The sequence below is a fragment of the Schistocerca cancellata genome, chromosome 6 (genome assembly GCF_023864275.1).
Source record: "Schistocerca cancellata isolate TAMUIC-IGC-003103 chromosome 6, iqSchCanc2.1, whole genome shotgun sequence".
NCBI lineage: Eukaryota > Metazoa > Arthropoda > Insecta > Orthoptera > Acrididae > Schistocerca > Schistocerca cancellata.
The window spans coordinates 172,364,348-172,380,713 of record NC_064631.1 but is presented as its reverse complement, the minus strand read 5'-3'; the positions used below and the strand labels follow the sequence as shown (position 1 = coordinate 172,380,713).

The 16,366-nt window shown below is 42.3% G+C and overlaps 1 protein-coding gene across 1 annotated transcript in view; it reads right to left on the bottom strand.

The window, feature by feature from the left end:
* The window catches only part of LOC126088229 (monocarboxylate transporter 1-like), a 66,252-nt gene extending 50,754 nt beyond the window's left edge, over positions 1-15,498 (bottom strand). Inside the window, exons 1-2 of the mRNA XM_049906357.1 lie at positions 15,409-15,498; positions 13,136-13,262 (exon numbers count right to left, since the gene is read on the bottom strand). Of these exons, the coding sequence (XP_049762314.1) occupies positions 13,136-13,262; positions 15,409-15,498 (217 nt within the window). The remainder of the gene's footprint in view (positions 1-13,135; positions 13,263-15,408) is intronic.
* Positions 15,499-16,366: the final 868 nt, after the last annotated feature.

The window sequence follows — 16,366 nt, the reverse complement described above, 5'->3', positions numbered from 1 at the left end:
GCACGGTACATCCAAACCGTCATCGAACCCATCGTTCTACCATTCCTAGACCGGCAAGGGAACTTGCTGTTCCAACAGGACAATGCACGTCCGCATGTATCCCGTGCCACCCAACGTGCTCTAGAAGGTGTAAGTCAACTACCCTGGCCAGCAAGATCTCCGTATCTGTCCCCCATTGAGCATGTTTGGGACTGGATGAAGCGTCGTCTCACGCGGTCTGCACGTCCAGCACGAACGCTGGTCCAACTGAGGCGCCAGGTGGAAATGGCATGGCAAGCCGTTCCACAGGACTACATCCAGCATCTCTACGATCGTCTCCATGGGAGAATAGCAGCCTGCATTGCTGCGAAAGGTGGATATACACTGTACTAGTGCCGACATTGTGCATGCTCTGTTGCCTGTGTCTATGTGCCTGTGGTTCTGTCAGTGTGATCATGTGATGTATCTGACCCCAGGAATGTGTCAATAAAGTTTCCCCTTCCTGGGACAATGAATTCACGGTGTTCTTATTTCAATTTCCAGGAGTGTATATAGCAATGCTACGGAACTGATTATTCCCACAACTTGGACAATTTCATCTATCAGCAAGGTGGAGCACCACCGCACTGGCAGAGAAAAGTACACAGTTTCCTCAATGCCAACGTACCTCAACGTTGGACAGGGCGTAAAGGACTGCGAGCCCAGGCTTTACACTCTTGGCTTCCTAGATCCCCTGTCTTAACACTATGTGATTTTTCCTGTGGGGATATGTCAAACAATGTCTTTACGTTCCTCCCTTACCTCGTGACATTGATGAACTAAAAACCAGAATATCAGCTGCTGTAGCTTCAGTGAGAGAAGACACCTTACGCTCAGTTTGGAATGAATTTGGCTATCGGCTAGATGTCATCCGTGCAGCCAATGGAAGACATATTGAACATTTATGATGGATCTTTATGAACTGTCTTTTCTGAGTAATTTAGTATGCAATTTATTGGTGTTATGACTTCTTCCTAGTAAATAATCCTATTTAAAGTCGGGTCATTCTTTTTGCGAAACCCTGTATTTTGATGGGAGGTAGTACGATATTTCACATCCTGGTAAGAGGAAAACCTTGCCTATATTACTCAAATAATCTTCCAGCCAAATTTCAGTTGCCTCGCAGTAGGACGTGGAACCCTGTACTACCTCGCATCAAGATACAATGCTCTTTGGAGTGACAGGTCCGAGTGTCTGAAGATAGTCATTGAGTGCCATATACGCAGGCACCACAGTTCTATTATAGACAGCGCCACCTGCCCAGTCTTCAGGGCATCAAATGTGATGGTCGGCGCGGGCAACTTGTACGGTACGAGGGCCTATACAGGACGAAGATCTGCAATCTTGGAATCAGTTTTTAGTGGGACTCCACAGCATGATTGCGGGCAGATGGATCGCCAAAACATCGAGCCTTGTTGATTCTTCGATCCGGCAGCAAACCCGAAGGGACTACCAAATGTTATCTCCCAAGTATCATGTTTTGCTAAACTGTTACTCGCGAGCCATCTTTGCTGTTATTTCTGCGCCCGCTGGTCGCACATGCTTGTGCTACGCTGCTGCTTTGAAGCGGGTGCAGGCTTATCCAAGGAGAACTGAAATTGATGGTATCCACTGCCTGGATTGCCAGTTCGAAGGGAACAAAACTTTCTTCGTTCTCTTCGGTTCTGTTGTGATCCCGGCGATATGCATCTGCTAGTGTGAGTTTAGATGTGGTGGTAAGCTTGACTGCTCGGATGTATACTAAGAAGGAAGGAGACTGATATTTGCACACAGCCTTGGGTTTGTACCAGCATATGTGAAGTTACTGAGAACTACACACATTATTTCAGCAAGCGTCTGTGCTGGAAGATAAGGTAACATTTTCTCTAATTGCGAGGCCAACGGCCTTTCCGCAGTGCTAACACCGGTTCCCGTCAGATCACCGAAGTTAAGCGCTATCGGGCTGGGCTAGCACTTGGATGTTGGACGGGTGACCATCCTGTGGTCTGCTGAGCGCTGTTGACAAGCGGGGTGCACTCAGCCCTTGTGACGCAAACTGAGGAGCAACTTGATTGAGAAGTAGCGGCTCCGGTCTCGGAAACTGACATACGAACTGGGAGAGAGGTGTGCTGACCACATGCCCCTCCATATCCGCATCCAGTGACGCCTGTGGGCTGAGGATGACACGGCGGCCGGTGGGTACCGTTGGGCCTTCATGGCCTGTTCGGGAGGAGTTTCTTGCGAACCTGGAGAGCCATATTGAAAAAGGAAGTTCCTTTAATATGGAAGCAGCATTTGTAGTTGGAGTGGGACGGTCATGAGGTTAGTATTTTTCATTATACGGTGAATTTGTTTTGCAGTCGAGCTAAGTTGACTTTTTTCATTCGCGTAAGGTTATTTTGTTAGCTTCACGAATGATTTAGCCCTCCTTTGGTCGTGACTATTGCTACCACGTAGATTTCGTGATATTAACTACGATGTTACTTGTAAAAGTGTTCGTATCTTATCGTTTTCAGTAACTGTGAGGTATTACAAAATCAGTTACATTTATTTACACGTAGTTCTTCAGTCAAATTAAGTACATACGTACATTTTCTTATAAAATTTGTCTCTCAAATAAATGAGACTAGATGCACTTATATTGTGCAGCAAAGATAAGTGATTGCGATCTTTTGCCATCGCCACAGACATTATTCCCATATTAATTATTTTCATGACAAGAAGACGGCTTTTAGTAGTGTAACAGATTTATTTCAGGTTCCAAAAGATAAATTTACGCCAGTAAGGCGTGACATGGAGAGAGTTTTTGGGATAACATGTATCAGTGGCAGGAAGATTACTCATAATAAAATATTAGATAACTCTAAGTCCAGATTGTACCGTAGACCTTACTATGTATGCTTGTGTTCAGTTGTTCATGGATGATAGATAACGTCATAATATTATTTTTATAGGTCAGTATTCGTCGCTGAAAAAGGGTATTTCCATCAGTACAATTTTCTGTGGTGCTTTCTAACATACAGATTACACTGATTCCATATTGCTGTTATATTTCCAGAACGCTTTTTACTCCGTTTCTCACAAGCGACATCTAATCAAATTGCATGCCTATGGAGTATCGTCTCAGTTACGTGGCTTGACTCTTGATTTCCTGTCAGGGAGGTCACTGAACGTAACAATTGGTGGAAAGCCATAGAATGAAACAGAAGGAATATCTGCTGTTCCCCAAAGAAGTGCTACAAGCCTATAGGCCCTATGTTGTTCTTGATCTACGTAAACGATTTAGGAGACAATCTGAGCAGCCCTCTTAGATTGTTTGCAGTCGTGTAAAGTCGTCAGATGATCAAAACGAATTGCCAAATGTTTTAGACAAGATATTTGTATGGGGCAAAAAGTGGCAATTGTCTCTAAATAATGAACAGTGTGATGTCATCCACATGAGCACCAAAAAGAATCCGCTAAATTTCAGTTACATGATAAATAGCAGAAACCTAAAGGTTGTCAACTCAACTAAATACTTACAGATTACAATTACGAATAACTCAATTTGGAACGATCACATAGATAATGTAATGGGGAAAGCAATCCAAAGACTGTGATTTATTGGTAGAACACTTAGAAAATATAACATGTCTACTAAAGAGACTGCTTACACTACACTTGTCCGCCGTCTTTTGGAGTACTGCTGTGCGGTGTTGGATCCGCATCGGATAGGTTTGACGGAGGACATCGAAAAAGGGCATCTCATTTTTTACTAGCGCGAAACAGGGGAGACACAGAGCCACCGATACGATACACAAATTGGGGAGGCAGTCATTAAAACAACGGCGTATTTCGCTGTGGCAGAGCCTTATAACGAAATTTCAGTCACCAACTTTCTCCTCCCTGTGTGAAATATTTTATTGACACCCACCTACATAGCGAGAAATGATCATCACAATAAAACACGAGAAATCAGAGCTCGCACGAAAAACATTTAAGTGTTGTTTTTTCCTACGCTCTGCTCGAGAGTGGAACGGTAGAGAATGGTGGTTCTACGAACCTTCTGCCAGGCACTTAATTGTGACTTGCAGAGTAATCATGTAGATGTAGATAGTTTCATAAAAAGTCACTAGTTTAACTAAATAATGTATTTTTTGGATATTAACAACATAGGCCAAAACATTAGACACACTGCTCCTCATACCATAACAATCTCCTTTTCGGTCAAATTTATGCTAAAGTGTGATACTGCTGTACAAAAGAGCACATCAACAGTCTCAAAGATGACCATAAACAATCTTATCATACCCTAATTATGAATAATGTCTTTTGTCTGATTATGTTATATATAAGTGACAAAATAAAACAAGTGAAAAAATATAATGCTGGCTTCTTTTTGAAATAATTAGGTTCTGTATATGTATTGCTATTGGTTAAGAATGTTTAGATGGGTCATCAGTCAGAAATTCTAAGGAGTACTTCTAATGATACTAAAAAAATTAAGTAGTTTGCATGTGAGAGTACTTCTTCAAGTGACAGTGGGTCTCATCACGAGAACATATTTGAGAATCTTCGAGTACTATTGGCATTCTGCAGTAAGATATGAAATGAAAATTCTTGTATTTTGTTCATAATGTAAAATAACATAAGCCAGAGACGTAAAAAAACGAAGACTGTTTTAATATCGAAACGTAAACTACCATAATGGCAGCTTATGACGTATTCCGCTTTTGACTGATATTTTAAGATCTCGAATTCTGAAGAGAAATAAAACTGAGGTAACAATTTTTTTAAAAAAATGTGTTAAATAATTTAGTGACACTTACAATGTACATATTTCATATTAAGGTCTGAACACATTGCAGGATCAAAAAGATTGCTACGCGGTTACCGTCGTTGCGATAACAGCACGGCGTAGTATCGTTGTCCGTTTTTCCATTGAATTCAGCTAACTCTTACTCTTCATCAATAAACCTATCCACATTGCTATCCATATTGTGCAAATTGTATCGGATAATCTAACCCGAGTCATAACCGCGCGGTACCGAATGCAAGACTGAGGGCGAAGAGTGAAGTGGGCGTTAGTGTTGTCGACAACAAGTACCGTGAGTACATTGAACAAGTTGGAATCCAAACAACACACACAGTGAATACCGTCGTCATTTATACTGTTGTACGAATATTACCATTACAATACCGATACAAAGATGAATGTGGGTAGGAAATCAAACGTGGAGCCAGAGCCTGTATATCGAAATATACAGAACCAAGTTGGTAGGTGGATTTCGCGTTCACCTTGTGTAATGAAAACTTGAATATCAGACATATTCTAAAACTGAATGCGAGACATTTATATTTCATTGCATGCTGGTGTCTGTAAAAATAATAAGCCGGCCACTGTGGCCGAGCGGTTCTAGGCTCTTCAGGCCGGAAAAGCGCTGCTGCTGCGGTCGCAGGTTCGAATTCTGCCTCGGGCATGGATGGGCGTGCTGTCCTTAGGTTAGTCAGGTTTAAGTAGTTTTAAGTCTAGGGGACTGATGACCTCAGATGTTAAGTCCCATAGTGCTTAGAGCCATTTGCACCATTTTGTAAAAAGAATAACAGAAGAGTAGTAGTTGGTATTTTCTGGTATACATACACAAAAATGGAAGACTTAGGATCTGGTAGACGATGATCAGTTTGGCTTCAGGAGAGATAAAGGCACCAGAGAGGCAGTTCTGCCGTTGCGGTTGATAATGAAAATAAGGCTGAAGAAAAATCAAGACAAGGTAAAATAATCTATTTATCTGGAAAAGGCGTTCGACAATGTCAGATTGTACAACAAGTTCGATATTCGGAAAAAAATAGGTGTACGTTATACGGAAAGGCAGGTAATATATAATATGTACAAGAACGAAGACAGGAAAATAAGACTGGAATACCGGGGACTAAGTGTTCGGATAAGGCAGGTGTAAGACAGAGATATGGTCTTTCGCCCCTATTGTTCAATCTGTGCACTGAAGAAAAAACGACGAAAATGTAAGGAAGTTTCAAGACTGGGATTAAAATGTAAGGTCAAAGGATATCAACGATAAAATGGCTGATGACATTGCTATCCTCAGTGAAAGTGAAAAACAATTACAGGATCTGTTGATCTGAATGAACTGTATAACGAGTACATAATATGGACAGAAAATAAATCGAAGAAAGAGAAGATAGTAATGAGAAGTAACAGAAATGAGAACAGCGTGGAACTTAACATCACAATGGGGATCACGATGTAGACGAATTTAAGCAATTCTACTACCAAGGCAGAAAAATAACCCATGATGGACGTACCAAGGAGGAAACAAGTCTGCTAGTGTCAAATGGTTCAAATGGCTCTAAGCACTATTGGACTTAACATCTGAGGTCATCAGTCCCCTAGACTTAGAACTACTTAAATCTAACTAACCTAAGGACATCACACACATGCATGCCCGTCTACTAGTGTCGCACTCCTGAATTTGAGAAAGAAATTTCTGATAATGTATGTTTGGAGCACAGCATTGCATGATAGTGAAATATGGACAGTGGAAAAACCGGAACGGAAGAGAAGCATTTGAGGTGCGACAGCAGAATGTTGGAAATCATGGTGGGCTGATCAGGTAAGAAATGAAGATTTTCTCTTCACAATCGGCGGGGAAAGTAATATATGGAAAACACAGAAAGCAGGAACAAGATGATAGGACATATGCTAAGACATAAGGGAATTACTTATGCCACTAGATGCAGCTGTAGAGGATAAAAACTACAGAGGAAAACAGAAATTGGAATACATCCAGTAAATATACTGCTCTCCAAAATTAAAGCAACAAACCACTATTTCCCTGTCCTGCGTCTAATTCACGATAAAATAATACGAACTGTTAACAGATGTCCGCGAATGTGTTCTGTGCAGAAGATGGCATTCCCGTCAACAAACAACCTCGCCAAAGATGACGTCAGGACACTTATCAAACAGGGTACTGTCTGTTGGGTAGTCTCACATCCACAACCGCTGTGTACAGTCACAGACGGTGAAGTATAGCACAGAGAAGACGCGTGCTAAACTCTATGCGGTGAAGCGCCAAAGGAAGAATGGAAGTTGGGCAGTCGCAAGCTGATGTGGTCTGATGGCTTCAGATGAATCGTCCTGTTGTTTCTCGGATGTGGCGACGGTTTATGGAAACCGAAACAAGGACAGGGCTGACCACATGTGGCGCCAGAAAGAGAGGGCTGTTATTTGGCTGTAAGGACACGACGGTACCGCCTTATTAATGCACGGCAACTGGCATCTGACCTCGCAGCATCCGTTGCACAAGTTGTATCTAGACAAGCGCTGCACAGAGAGCCTCGACAGAGTGGCCTTTATTGTCGGAGACCTGTTGTATTTATACCTTTGACGCGTCTTCACAGAAGGAAAAGTTTAGAGTGGAGTCGTCAAAATGCTACCTGGATAGTCGAACAGTGGGTCAATGTTCTTTTCATAGATGAGTTCCGATTTGATCTTGTGAGTGATCCTCGACGGATTAACTTCTGGGGGGAACGTGGAACACGATTTCGGGACCCAAGCGTTGTAGAAAAAGACCGATATTGAGGAAGATCTTTGATGTTGTGAGCAGGAATTATGTTAACCAGTCGAACACCTCTTCATGAAATTGTGCCGGTGAATTGGCAAGGTTTAATTGCTGTCAGGTATTGTGACGAGACCTCTGGACTTGATGTGTGGTTGTTGTGAAGTGCTGTGAGCCCAGATTTCGTACTGATGGACGATAATGCTGGAGCTCATAGAGAACGGGTGATTGACGTTTTCTTGGAAACGGAAGGTATTGCATGCGTGGCGTAGTCTGCTCGATCTCCCTACTTGAATCGCATAAAACATGTCTGGGATTCACTAGGGAGACGCGCTGCATCACGTCAACATCCACAACCACTCTTCAAGACTTGCGAGCAACTCTGCTGGGAGAATGGGCGTTATTGCTTCGACATAAGAGTCATGACACCATTCACAGCATGCCCCTTTGGTGTCAGGCCTGTACTGTTGCCAGAGGTGGTCACAGCCCGTACTGAGCACATTTTCAGGACTGTGTGTGCAAATCCTTAAAGTCGGAAAAAAAGGAAGAACATTTTTGTCTACCGTTATGTATGTTGCATTTAATTTACGTTCTATATTCTTTAGATTGTTCCTACTTTGCTGTCACCTTTTTGTATTGTTTTGTTGCAAAATAAACGCAACCTTGTACAATTTCCGTTTGTTGCTTTAATTTTGGACACCAGTGTAAGTGGCTGTAAGTAGGCTGTGAGTGATACACTGAAATTAAAAGAATGGCACAGGCGAGGAATTCGCAGCGGGCTGCATCAAACAAGTCACAAGGCTGATCAAAAAGAAGTACATTTTGTCACTGGCTGCCTCTAGTTTATCGTCACGACGCAAAGCCGAGATCTGCGCTTTGTGGGGTACAAAAGCAGGAAAAGGGCACCTTTCGGGCACTTTAAGAGCTTTCGTAACAAGTTGGACTTCTAAAAAAGGCGCCACTAGTCATATTTCCACTCCCATATTGTACCTAACCGGCACAGCTTCAACGGTGCGAAGAAAACCACATTTACGTGAATGAATGGTGTGTAATGGTATTATTGAGGAGAAAAGAGTCTGCCTTGGTACCAGTGACGGTCGTTTGCGAGTACGCCTTCTACCAGAAGAGCGGCAACTGCTAGGTTTGTCAGGCATCCGGCTTCAGTACAAATACCACGCATCAAGTTATGGGGGCTAAAGCCAGCAGTGAAAGTACACTGGGGCTGTATGCTCTCCCACACGGACACTTCCCATGCACACTCCTCATGTTATCCAAATCCTTCGTTCACTACGCTGTCCAACATGAACACCACTAACCCATGATTATGCCTGTGTTGAGCATCATGGGATGACGCCTGTTTGATTTGGATTACTGGCAACGTTCCCTAACCAACTGTATGCGTATCTGTCACGATAAGTTGACGAAAGTCATTTTACGATAGAACCACGCCTTGGAAACAAGAGTAAGTTAACTAGGATATGTAAATTTATTGAACGGCAAAGGATTCCTTTTCATTTTAACACATAAACTATTTTAATAAACATATGTGTGAGTTTGTACTTTATCAGGATTTCCCAGTTTTCCGATTAGTGGCAACTGTTCACCAGAAAGATAAAATCAATATAATGGGATTTTTCACTTAGAGATCCGACATTTCATGCCTACAGGTTACATCAGTCAGTCAATCGCTGAGAAGTTCTTCCGGGATAATGATATCACCAAGTACAGTCATCTTCCCAAAATACGTTGCTTGTCGTATATCGAAGGCCCAGAGCACAGGTATTCGGCGTACTGCAATGTCAACCACACAGCGGTTAACCGTGGTCCAAAATGAGACTAAGATGGATAGCATAAAGCACATTAGAAAAACGCCTACACAGTCGAGGTAGCTAAGCTATGCGGTGGGCTCGACTCGGGTGTAAGCCGGTTCGAATCCTGGTCGTGAATGAAATTTTGATGGACAATATTCGGCCGACAAGGGGAAGAGACGTGGAGGCATGAAGTTTCTGATCACCAGTCTCTACATCAATGACCTGGATTAAAATCCAAACCTCTCCGCACAGTCTCATGTTCTGAGGGCGTGTGACACTGTTGACAAGTGGTCTGTCGATCAGCGGGGGCACATTGTTTCAAATGGCTCTGAGCACTATGGGACTCAACACCTGTGGTCATCAGTCCCCTAGGACTTAGAACTACTTAAACCCAACTAACCTAAGAACATCACACACATCCATGCCCGAGGTAGGATTCGAACCTGCGGCCGTAGCGGTCGCGCGGTTCCAGACTGAAGCGCCTAGAACCGCTCGGCCACAACGGCCTGCTGAGGGGCACATTAAGCACAGTGGTCAGCTTGGTGGTATTTCAGAAGACAAGGCTATGTACTGGCACCAGGTTACAGCTCTCTTCTCTCTACATCACCATGCACCATAAACATAACACTACACTGTACATACGTCCGTTATACTCACCTACATGCTAAAAATGCGACACAACACTTGCATATCCACAGGGAAAGTGGCCAATTTGCTCGGAGAAAGAATACCTTATTCGACTTGTTGCTGATTCCACAGCTTGCGATATCACAGCCAACAATGCCATACGACATTTATATTTTACATTTTTAGATAACAAAATTGTTCAGTTATATCACGTTGTGACTAGTGAATCTTTCCGCAAGGAGATAGCTTTTCGGAGCCTCTAATCCAAAGAATGGCGACCTAAAACGTTTTAAAATTCAGTTAAGGACGTAACAGTTATTCAGATTATCCCTTCCTGGGATAGAGTATAATAAATATGACCAGTTATGCAGCGAGGAGAACTAAATTTGTCAGAATATTTTTTCGATGTAGATATATTACACGAGAGTGTTATCAATGGAACAACATTTGAAGTAATCATTGAACTGCTTCTGATTAATCTCTACTTCTTTCGAGTACTTTTCCGATTTCCCATACGACGTGAAGTGTTGTACAAAACGAATTTCATTTTGATATCTCCACAATTATATTGAAGCTATCAAAGTGAGCTATCGGAATATTACCTGATTTGGAGTTCTTACGTTTCTTATCAGAAGTGTTGATACGAGGCGCGTTATCTCGCTAACAAGTATCAGTAAACACGTACGTAAGTAGCAGAAGGACATCTGCCGACGTAATTTCAATGTCAAACCAAGATCTCTTCCAGTTATTTGCTAATGTACGTTGAAAATGTGGAAAGTATCCCCTCAATCGAGAAACAGTGTAACAGCGAAACCAAATGTTTCAACAAGCAAAAAGGAGAATAAAGCTGTGTAGGTCAGACCCACTAGAAAACGGACGTTGACCCCACAACGATAAGATTTATGAGTGCGCTGTGGCTGCAGATGCAACGGACACGAAATAATGATTACGGGCAGGAAGGGGGGCTGGTAGGAAATAAACGGGTAAAGGGGGTTATGCAAATGTGCAGCGCTGGCGTCACTTATCTGTGTGAATTGCTACTTCGTTGCCTTTGGTCTGGTTCAGTGACCACTGAGTCCGTCTACCGGGAAAACCGTGTTCCGCTATCTCAGGCCTCATACAGTGTATTTATCTTTAATCAGAGTACATCTCTTGAAAGTTCTTTTCGACCTGCTTTATCAAGCGAATTGTGCCGAAATATTTCTCATAAATCAATAACTTGTTAAAATATTTCATCTCAACGACGATTTTACTGAGGTTTACTTTAACAGCTAAGTTTGCAGGAAACGCATGATTTTACATCCTATATAAGCAACATGCAGATTCCTCCATTCGACTAAAGACATACATATGTTAGTTTCTGTGCCTGTATGTACTGACCCTGCAATGTAGTATGAATAAACCATGTTGTTGTTTGTTAAAGTGTGATACATTTGAAAAAAAATGGGAAGGAAACGAAGTCTATACCGCAGCCGCAACGCGTTTCGACAGTTGCAGCATTATCATCAGGTGGAAGACATCTCTTAGACAGATGTTCTTGGTAGAAGCATCGGCGACTTCTTGCAGGAGCACGTATGGCGTTCGAAAGATTAGAGAGCGACTCGCAGTGTTCATAATTATCTGAATTAGTCATAATGTCTACAGATGGAGAAATGTAGAAAACAGTTGAAAGGTATATTAGGTTCTTACAGTGCAAGAAGAACAGCAAGTGTGTAGTGTTTTGAAGCGGAAAATCCCCTATGCTGCTAACAGTACATGAGTTGCACAATATTGTGTAACAACGAACTTACATTTTTCGTTAAAGATTTTAAGGCCATTGGAAACATTAGATGTATCAGAACGTGAATGAACATTCCTTAATCATCACGAGCTAGTCTGTGTATATTATAGAACTATTGTTTAGGAGTAGGTAGGATGAATAAATAACTGTTGCCCTGAAGGTTCTGTTACCATTGAAAGTCTGGCTCAGCATTGTTGTGAGTGGGGGATTGGAGGGGGGGGGGGGAGTGGATGGGGATGATGGGCAGGATGTGGGGGCACTAAGGCACTGTTTCGCTGTTTACCGATCCGAAAAGACTTCTTGGAGGTGCACCACCTGCAGAATGAGGTATGCAGGCTGCATTGCGACACTCTTCATCGTTATTTGATTGGTCCTAGGAACAAAGGTCCTTCCTCTATTGTTCGTGCTATAGCTGTCCTACAGTTCTTTCAGTTAGTAAATTATCGATACCTGTTATTTGTGTAGTAAAGGTGCAACCCCGTGTTCGTTTGTTCAGGTTAGGCTATAAGTGTTCTACAACAGATCGTCCTTATGTCCTCAGATCAGCATGCTTTTCTCCCAGTTGTCAAGTGAAATATAGAGCATGAAATTTACTGATGTTCAGGAACATTTAGTGCTTTGTGTGGTATATCTTGAGGTCTTCCTTTGATCCATCAGAGCTACTTCTGTTAGTAATATTGTATTTGTATATCTATAGAATAAATGTCTGAACTGAAGTTATTTCGTAACTTTTGCCCCTTTCATATGCAATTTCCCATCCATGTGGTTGAGTGCATTAAACATTAGTAATCTCTGGTGGCTCATTAGTGTGCACACTTCATGGAATGCGTTAGTACTGACCGCCGAGCTTTGAACCTTTGATACGGTTAGCTGAAATGCACCGTGCAGCAGTAAATTACGACGATTACGCGAGTACCTATTGCTTCTGAGTAAGGTAGACAAGATGATTCAACACGATACTTGCGTTTCGTAGAAACGAGACACAAACATTGTTCTGCCCTCGAGCTTTTTCCATTGTTTGGTTAAATAATGTACTGTGAAGGAGACGTTGGACTCCTGAAGAAACTTACTGGTGATTTTCTTCCCCAAGAGTAAAATCAGCCAGTACTGTAATACTAATAATCTTAGTGTCGACACAACTTTAAATCCGAATCTTACTTCTCTCTGTTTAGGTTACCGTAATGCTACTAACACCGTACTCTGAGATGACTTACGTAAAGAGGGTTACAAGATCGGATATCACTCATCTGTCAAGATCTCAAGGTGTACGACGCCACGAATTTAATTTTCAAACAGCAATTTTTCTCTTGACATATTACGATTTCTGATGCTGGAGAACAAAGGAAATACGACGCTTGACTTACCTGAGAACTGCATGACAGCCATTCTGATGCTCATGATAACTGCAGCGCTGGTTGTTTTGTGTCCCATCTCTCTCAGCTTGTCTCCGAAGAGGACGCTGAAAACTGAACCCAGGGACATGCTGGTCATCTGTAGGCGTACAAAACAACAGTCAGTAAGCAATCTGTCAGAAAAAAGGTGTCTGAAAAGACAATGCTCAAATTTGTTCGAAAATAATTTTGCTAAAATGAGGAAATGAAGCGCATTAGAGAAACATTTGCTGCACCCCTGAATGATACTCGAAATCACGTACAGCAAATAAGATTACACGGTCGACATAATCCACCATAAGTTTGTCCACTAGTACTGTTTTAAATTCTAAGTAAAACACTGAACTCTGATTTCTTATTCTCCTCCTCATTTGCTGTACTCGACTTAGAGCAGCTTCAACACGTTCGTCAAATGATTCTCTAACCAGTTTTATTTCTTACTTTTAGACGAATCATTTCACAAAACATTTAACTGTTTCCTTTTCAACATTTCTTTCGGGTTTTTTATTGACACTTAAATATCGAATCGGCGTAACGCGTTATGCAGAATACAGATAAACTTTTTGACATTTCGTGTACATAGCTAACAGCAGCTGTTCATGAAATATTGCTATTCTCTCTCAATTCACTAATTAAGTTTTTCTTATTTATCCTGATTACTTTCAAGGAATTAAATCTTTTGCATGAAGCTGGATCCCTTACTGGTCAATTCCACACATCACTTGTACATTTTCCACTCTTCCTTTGGCTATGAAAATTTGGAAAAGGATCTTCTCTAATGATTAATTAAGTTTTTCGTAATTAACCTGAATCATTTTGAGCAAGTAAATCTTTCCTTGCAAAACTAGAAATTACGCTGGTCAATTTCATACCCAATTTGTCTATTTCTCACTCTTAGTTTCGTTATGACAATTCGGGTAAAATTCCATTGTGTAACTTATAAAGTGGTCTCAGTTACGTTCCACTCGAACATTTGCACATAAATATGTGCTTACGTGTCCATTTCACTTTGAATTTTAGAAATAAATTTATAGTTTGCTATCATTTACACATAATTACGCTGTCCAGTCACGTTAATGTGATCACTTGTCAAAAGCCTGAGCAAGTACCTTTGGCAGCGCTGATCGCTGCCGCACTTCCAGGAAGAGAATCAATGAGGTTCTGGAAGGTAACGACAGGGATATGGAGACATGTCGACTCCACTGCCATGGCCAGATGCGCGAGAGTTCTGGACTGAGGATCCATGGTGCGAACAGAACCATCGGGGTCATTCGACATATTCTCGACTGTGTTTAATTTCGTTTAGTTCAGTGGTCAGGGGAATACAGTAAACTGATCCTAGTGCTCTTTGAACAACGTTCGTGCACTGCACGCTGTGTGACAGGTTGCATTGTCCTGCTGGTAAGTGCCATAGTGCTGAGAGAAAACAAACCGCATCTAGGGGTGAACATGGTCTCCAAGGATAGATGCATATTCGTTTGACCCATTGTGCCTCCCTTCCCTACTCCGGTCTGAACCGTACCGACGGTTGTTGCAGAGTGTTTGCTTTCTCTCCGACGGAGCATAAAACGTGATTTATCTGAAAAGGCCACCTATCGTCACTCAGTGGACGCCAGGTTGCGGAAGTGGCGCGCAAATTTTAGCTTTCGTCGACCATGAACAAGATGCCTGCTTCGAAGGTACATACCAGCAACATTCGCTGACCGGTCATTCAGGAGACGCTGCTGGTAGCTCCTTGCTTCATCTGGACTGTCGGTTGCTCAACTGTTGCACGTCTATTCGACAGAACACATCTCCACAGCCGACATTCACCCCTGTCATCGGTTGACGGTGATGCACCACAGCTGCCTGGGAGCCAGTTTTGGATAGCGACATTTTGCCATGCACAGTACACTTTTACCACGGCGGCTCGCGAACAGTTCACGAACTTAGGCGTTTCATAAATACTTCCATACTTGGCCCGAAAGCAAATGATTGTGCCCTACTGGATGTCAGGTACACCGTTGTTGGTTCCCCCAGACATGTTTCATATACCCATCAGTGTTAGTGTTGCCACCCGCCGTTTGTGAGTGGTTATTGCACATGGACGTCGAACGTAGGCAGTAGTCGCCTTAATGTGATGAACCATGCACTAGTGCTAATAACACGGGACTTGGGTACTGGCTTGTTGTTCTGGATTAGGACATTCATTATCGATGTTATTAGTGTTTTGGCTTACTTTCTTCCCACTGGGTCTTTCAACTTACAGTGTTGAGGGCAACACCCAAGACGACCATCCAGCCCCATCCTCCGTCGGGTGGGATGAGCTCATAATCAGCTGCACTCGGCTGTTTCATGTGTGCACCTGAAAACAAAAAGTGATATTTATGGGGTTTAAAAATGTCAGTTTGTAACGAGACCACCAAGATATGGTCTGAAGTTGTAGAGCAGGAACTGAATCTTACCTTACCAGGTACAATCTTTTTTCATGTACACACAGGTTCAATTTTTGGTACTTGCGTAATTTGTGTTATTAAATTCAATGAGTTTTCTGTAACTCAATGTTAATGGGGTCTTAAGGGACAATGACGCTTTTTAAAAATATTTATTGGGTTCAGTACATTGAAATATTGTATTCATAAGACACAGGCAGCAAAATTGTCGCTTTTGCATTAAGCACAAGGAAAACTAATAATATCCTTATAAAAGATGAACAGAAATGTGAAGTTATCAGTGTGCACAGGGGTAAAGTTCCAATTATACACTTGTCACTAGCGTTCGCTGTTGGGTCTACTGTTGTGATAAGAATGGAAAGGGTGAATAGTGTGAGTTTATGCAATTTCTTGAGATGCTAAACAGGCTCATTCTGTAGTATTTACTGTTTTTGCTTAGATGGGTTTTAACAATAGAAAGGGCTGTGGATACACCACAAATATCATATTCTGTGATCACCGACATAAACCTAGACAGGCTATAGAGGCGGAGCCGGCCGGAGTGGCCGTGCGGCTCTAGGCGCTACAGTCTGGAGCCGAGTGACCGCTACGGCCGCAGGTTCGAATCCTGCCTCGGGCATGGATGTGTGTGATGTCCTTAGGTTAGTTAGGTTTAATTAGTTCTAAGTTCTAGGCGAATGATGACCTCAGAAGTTAAGTCGCATAGTGCTCAGAGCCATATAGAGGCGGAAACTGGTGAAGCTAAACGGCAAACAAAATTTCAGCGGATCGT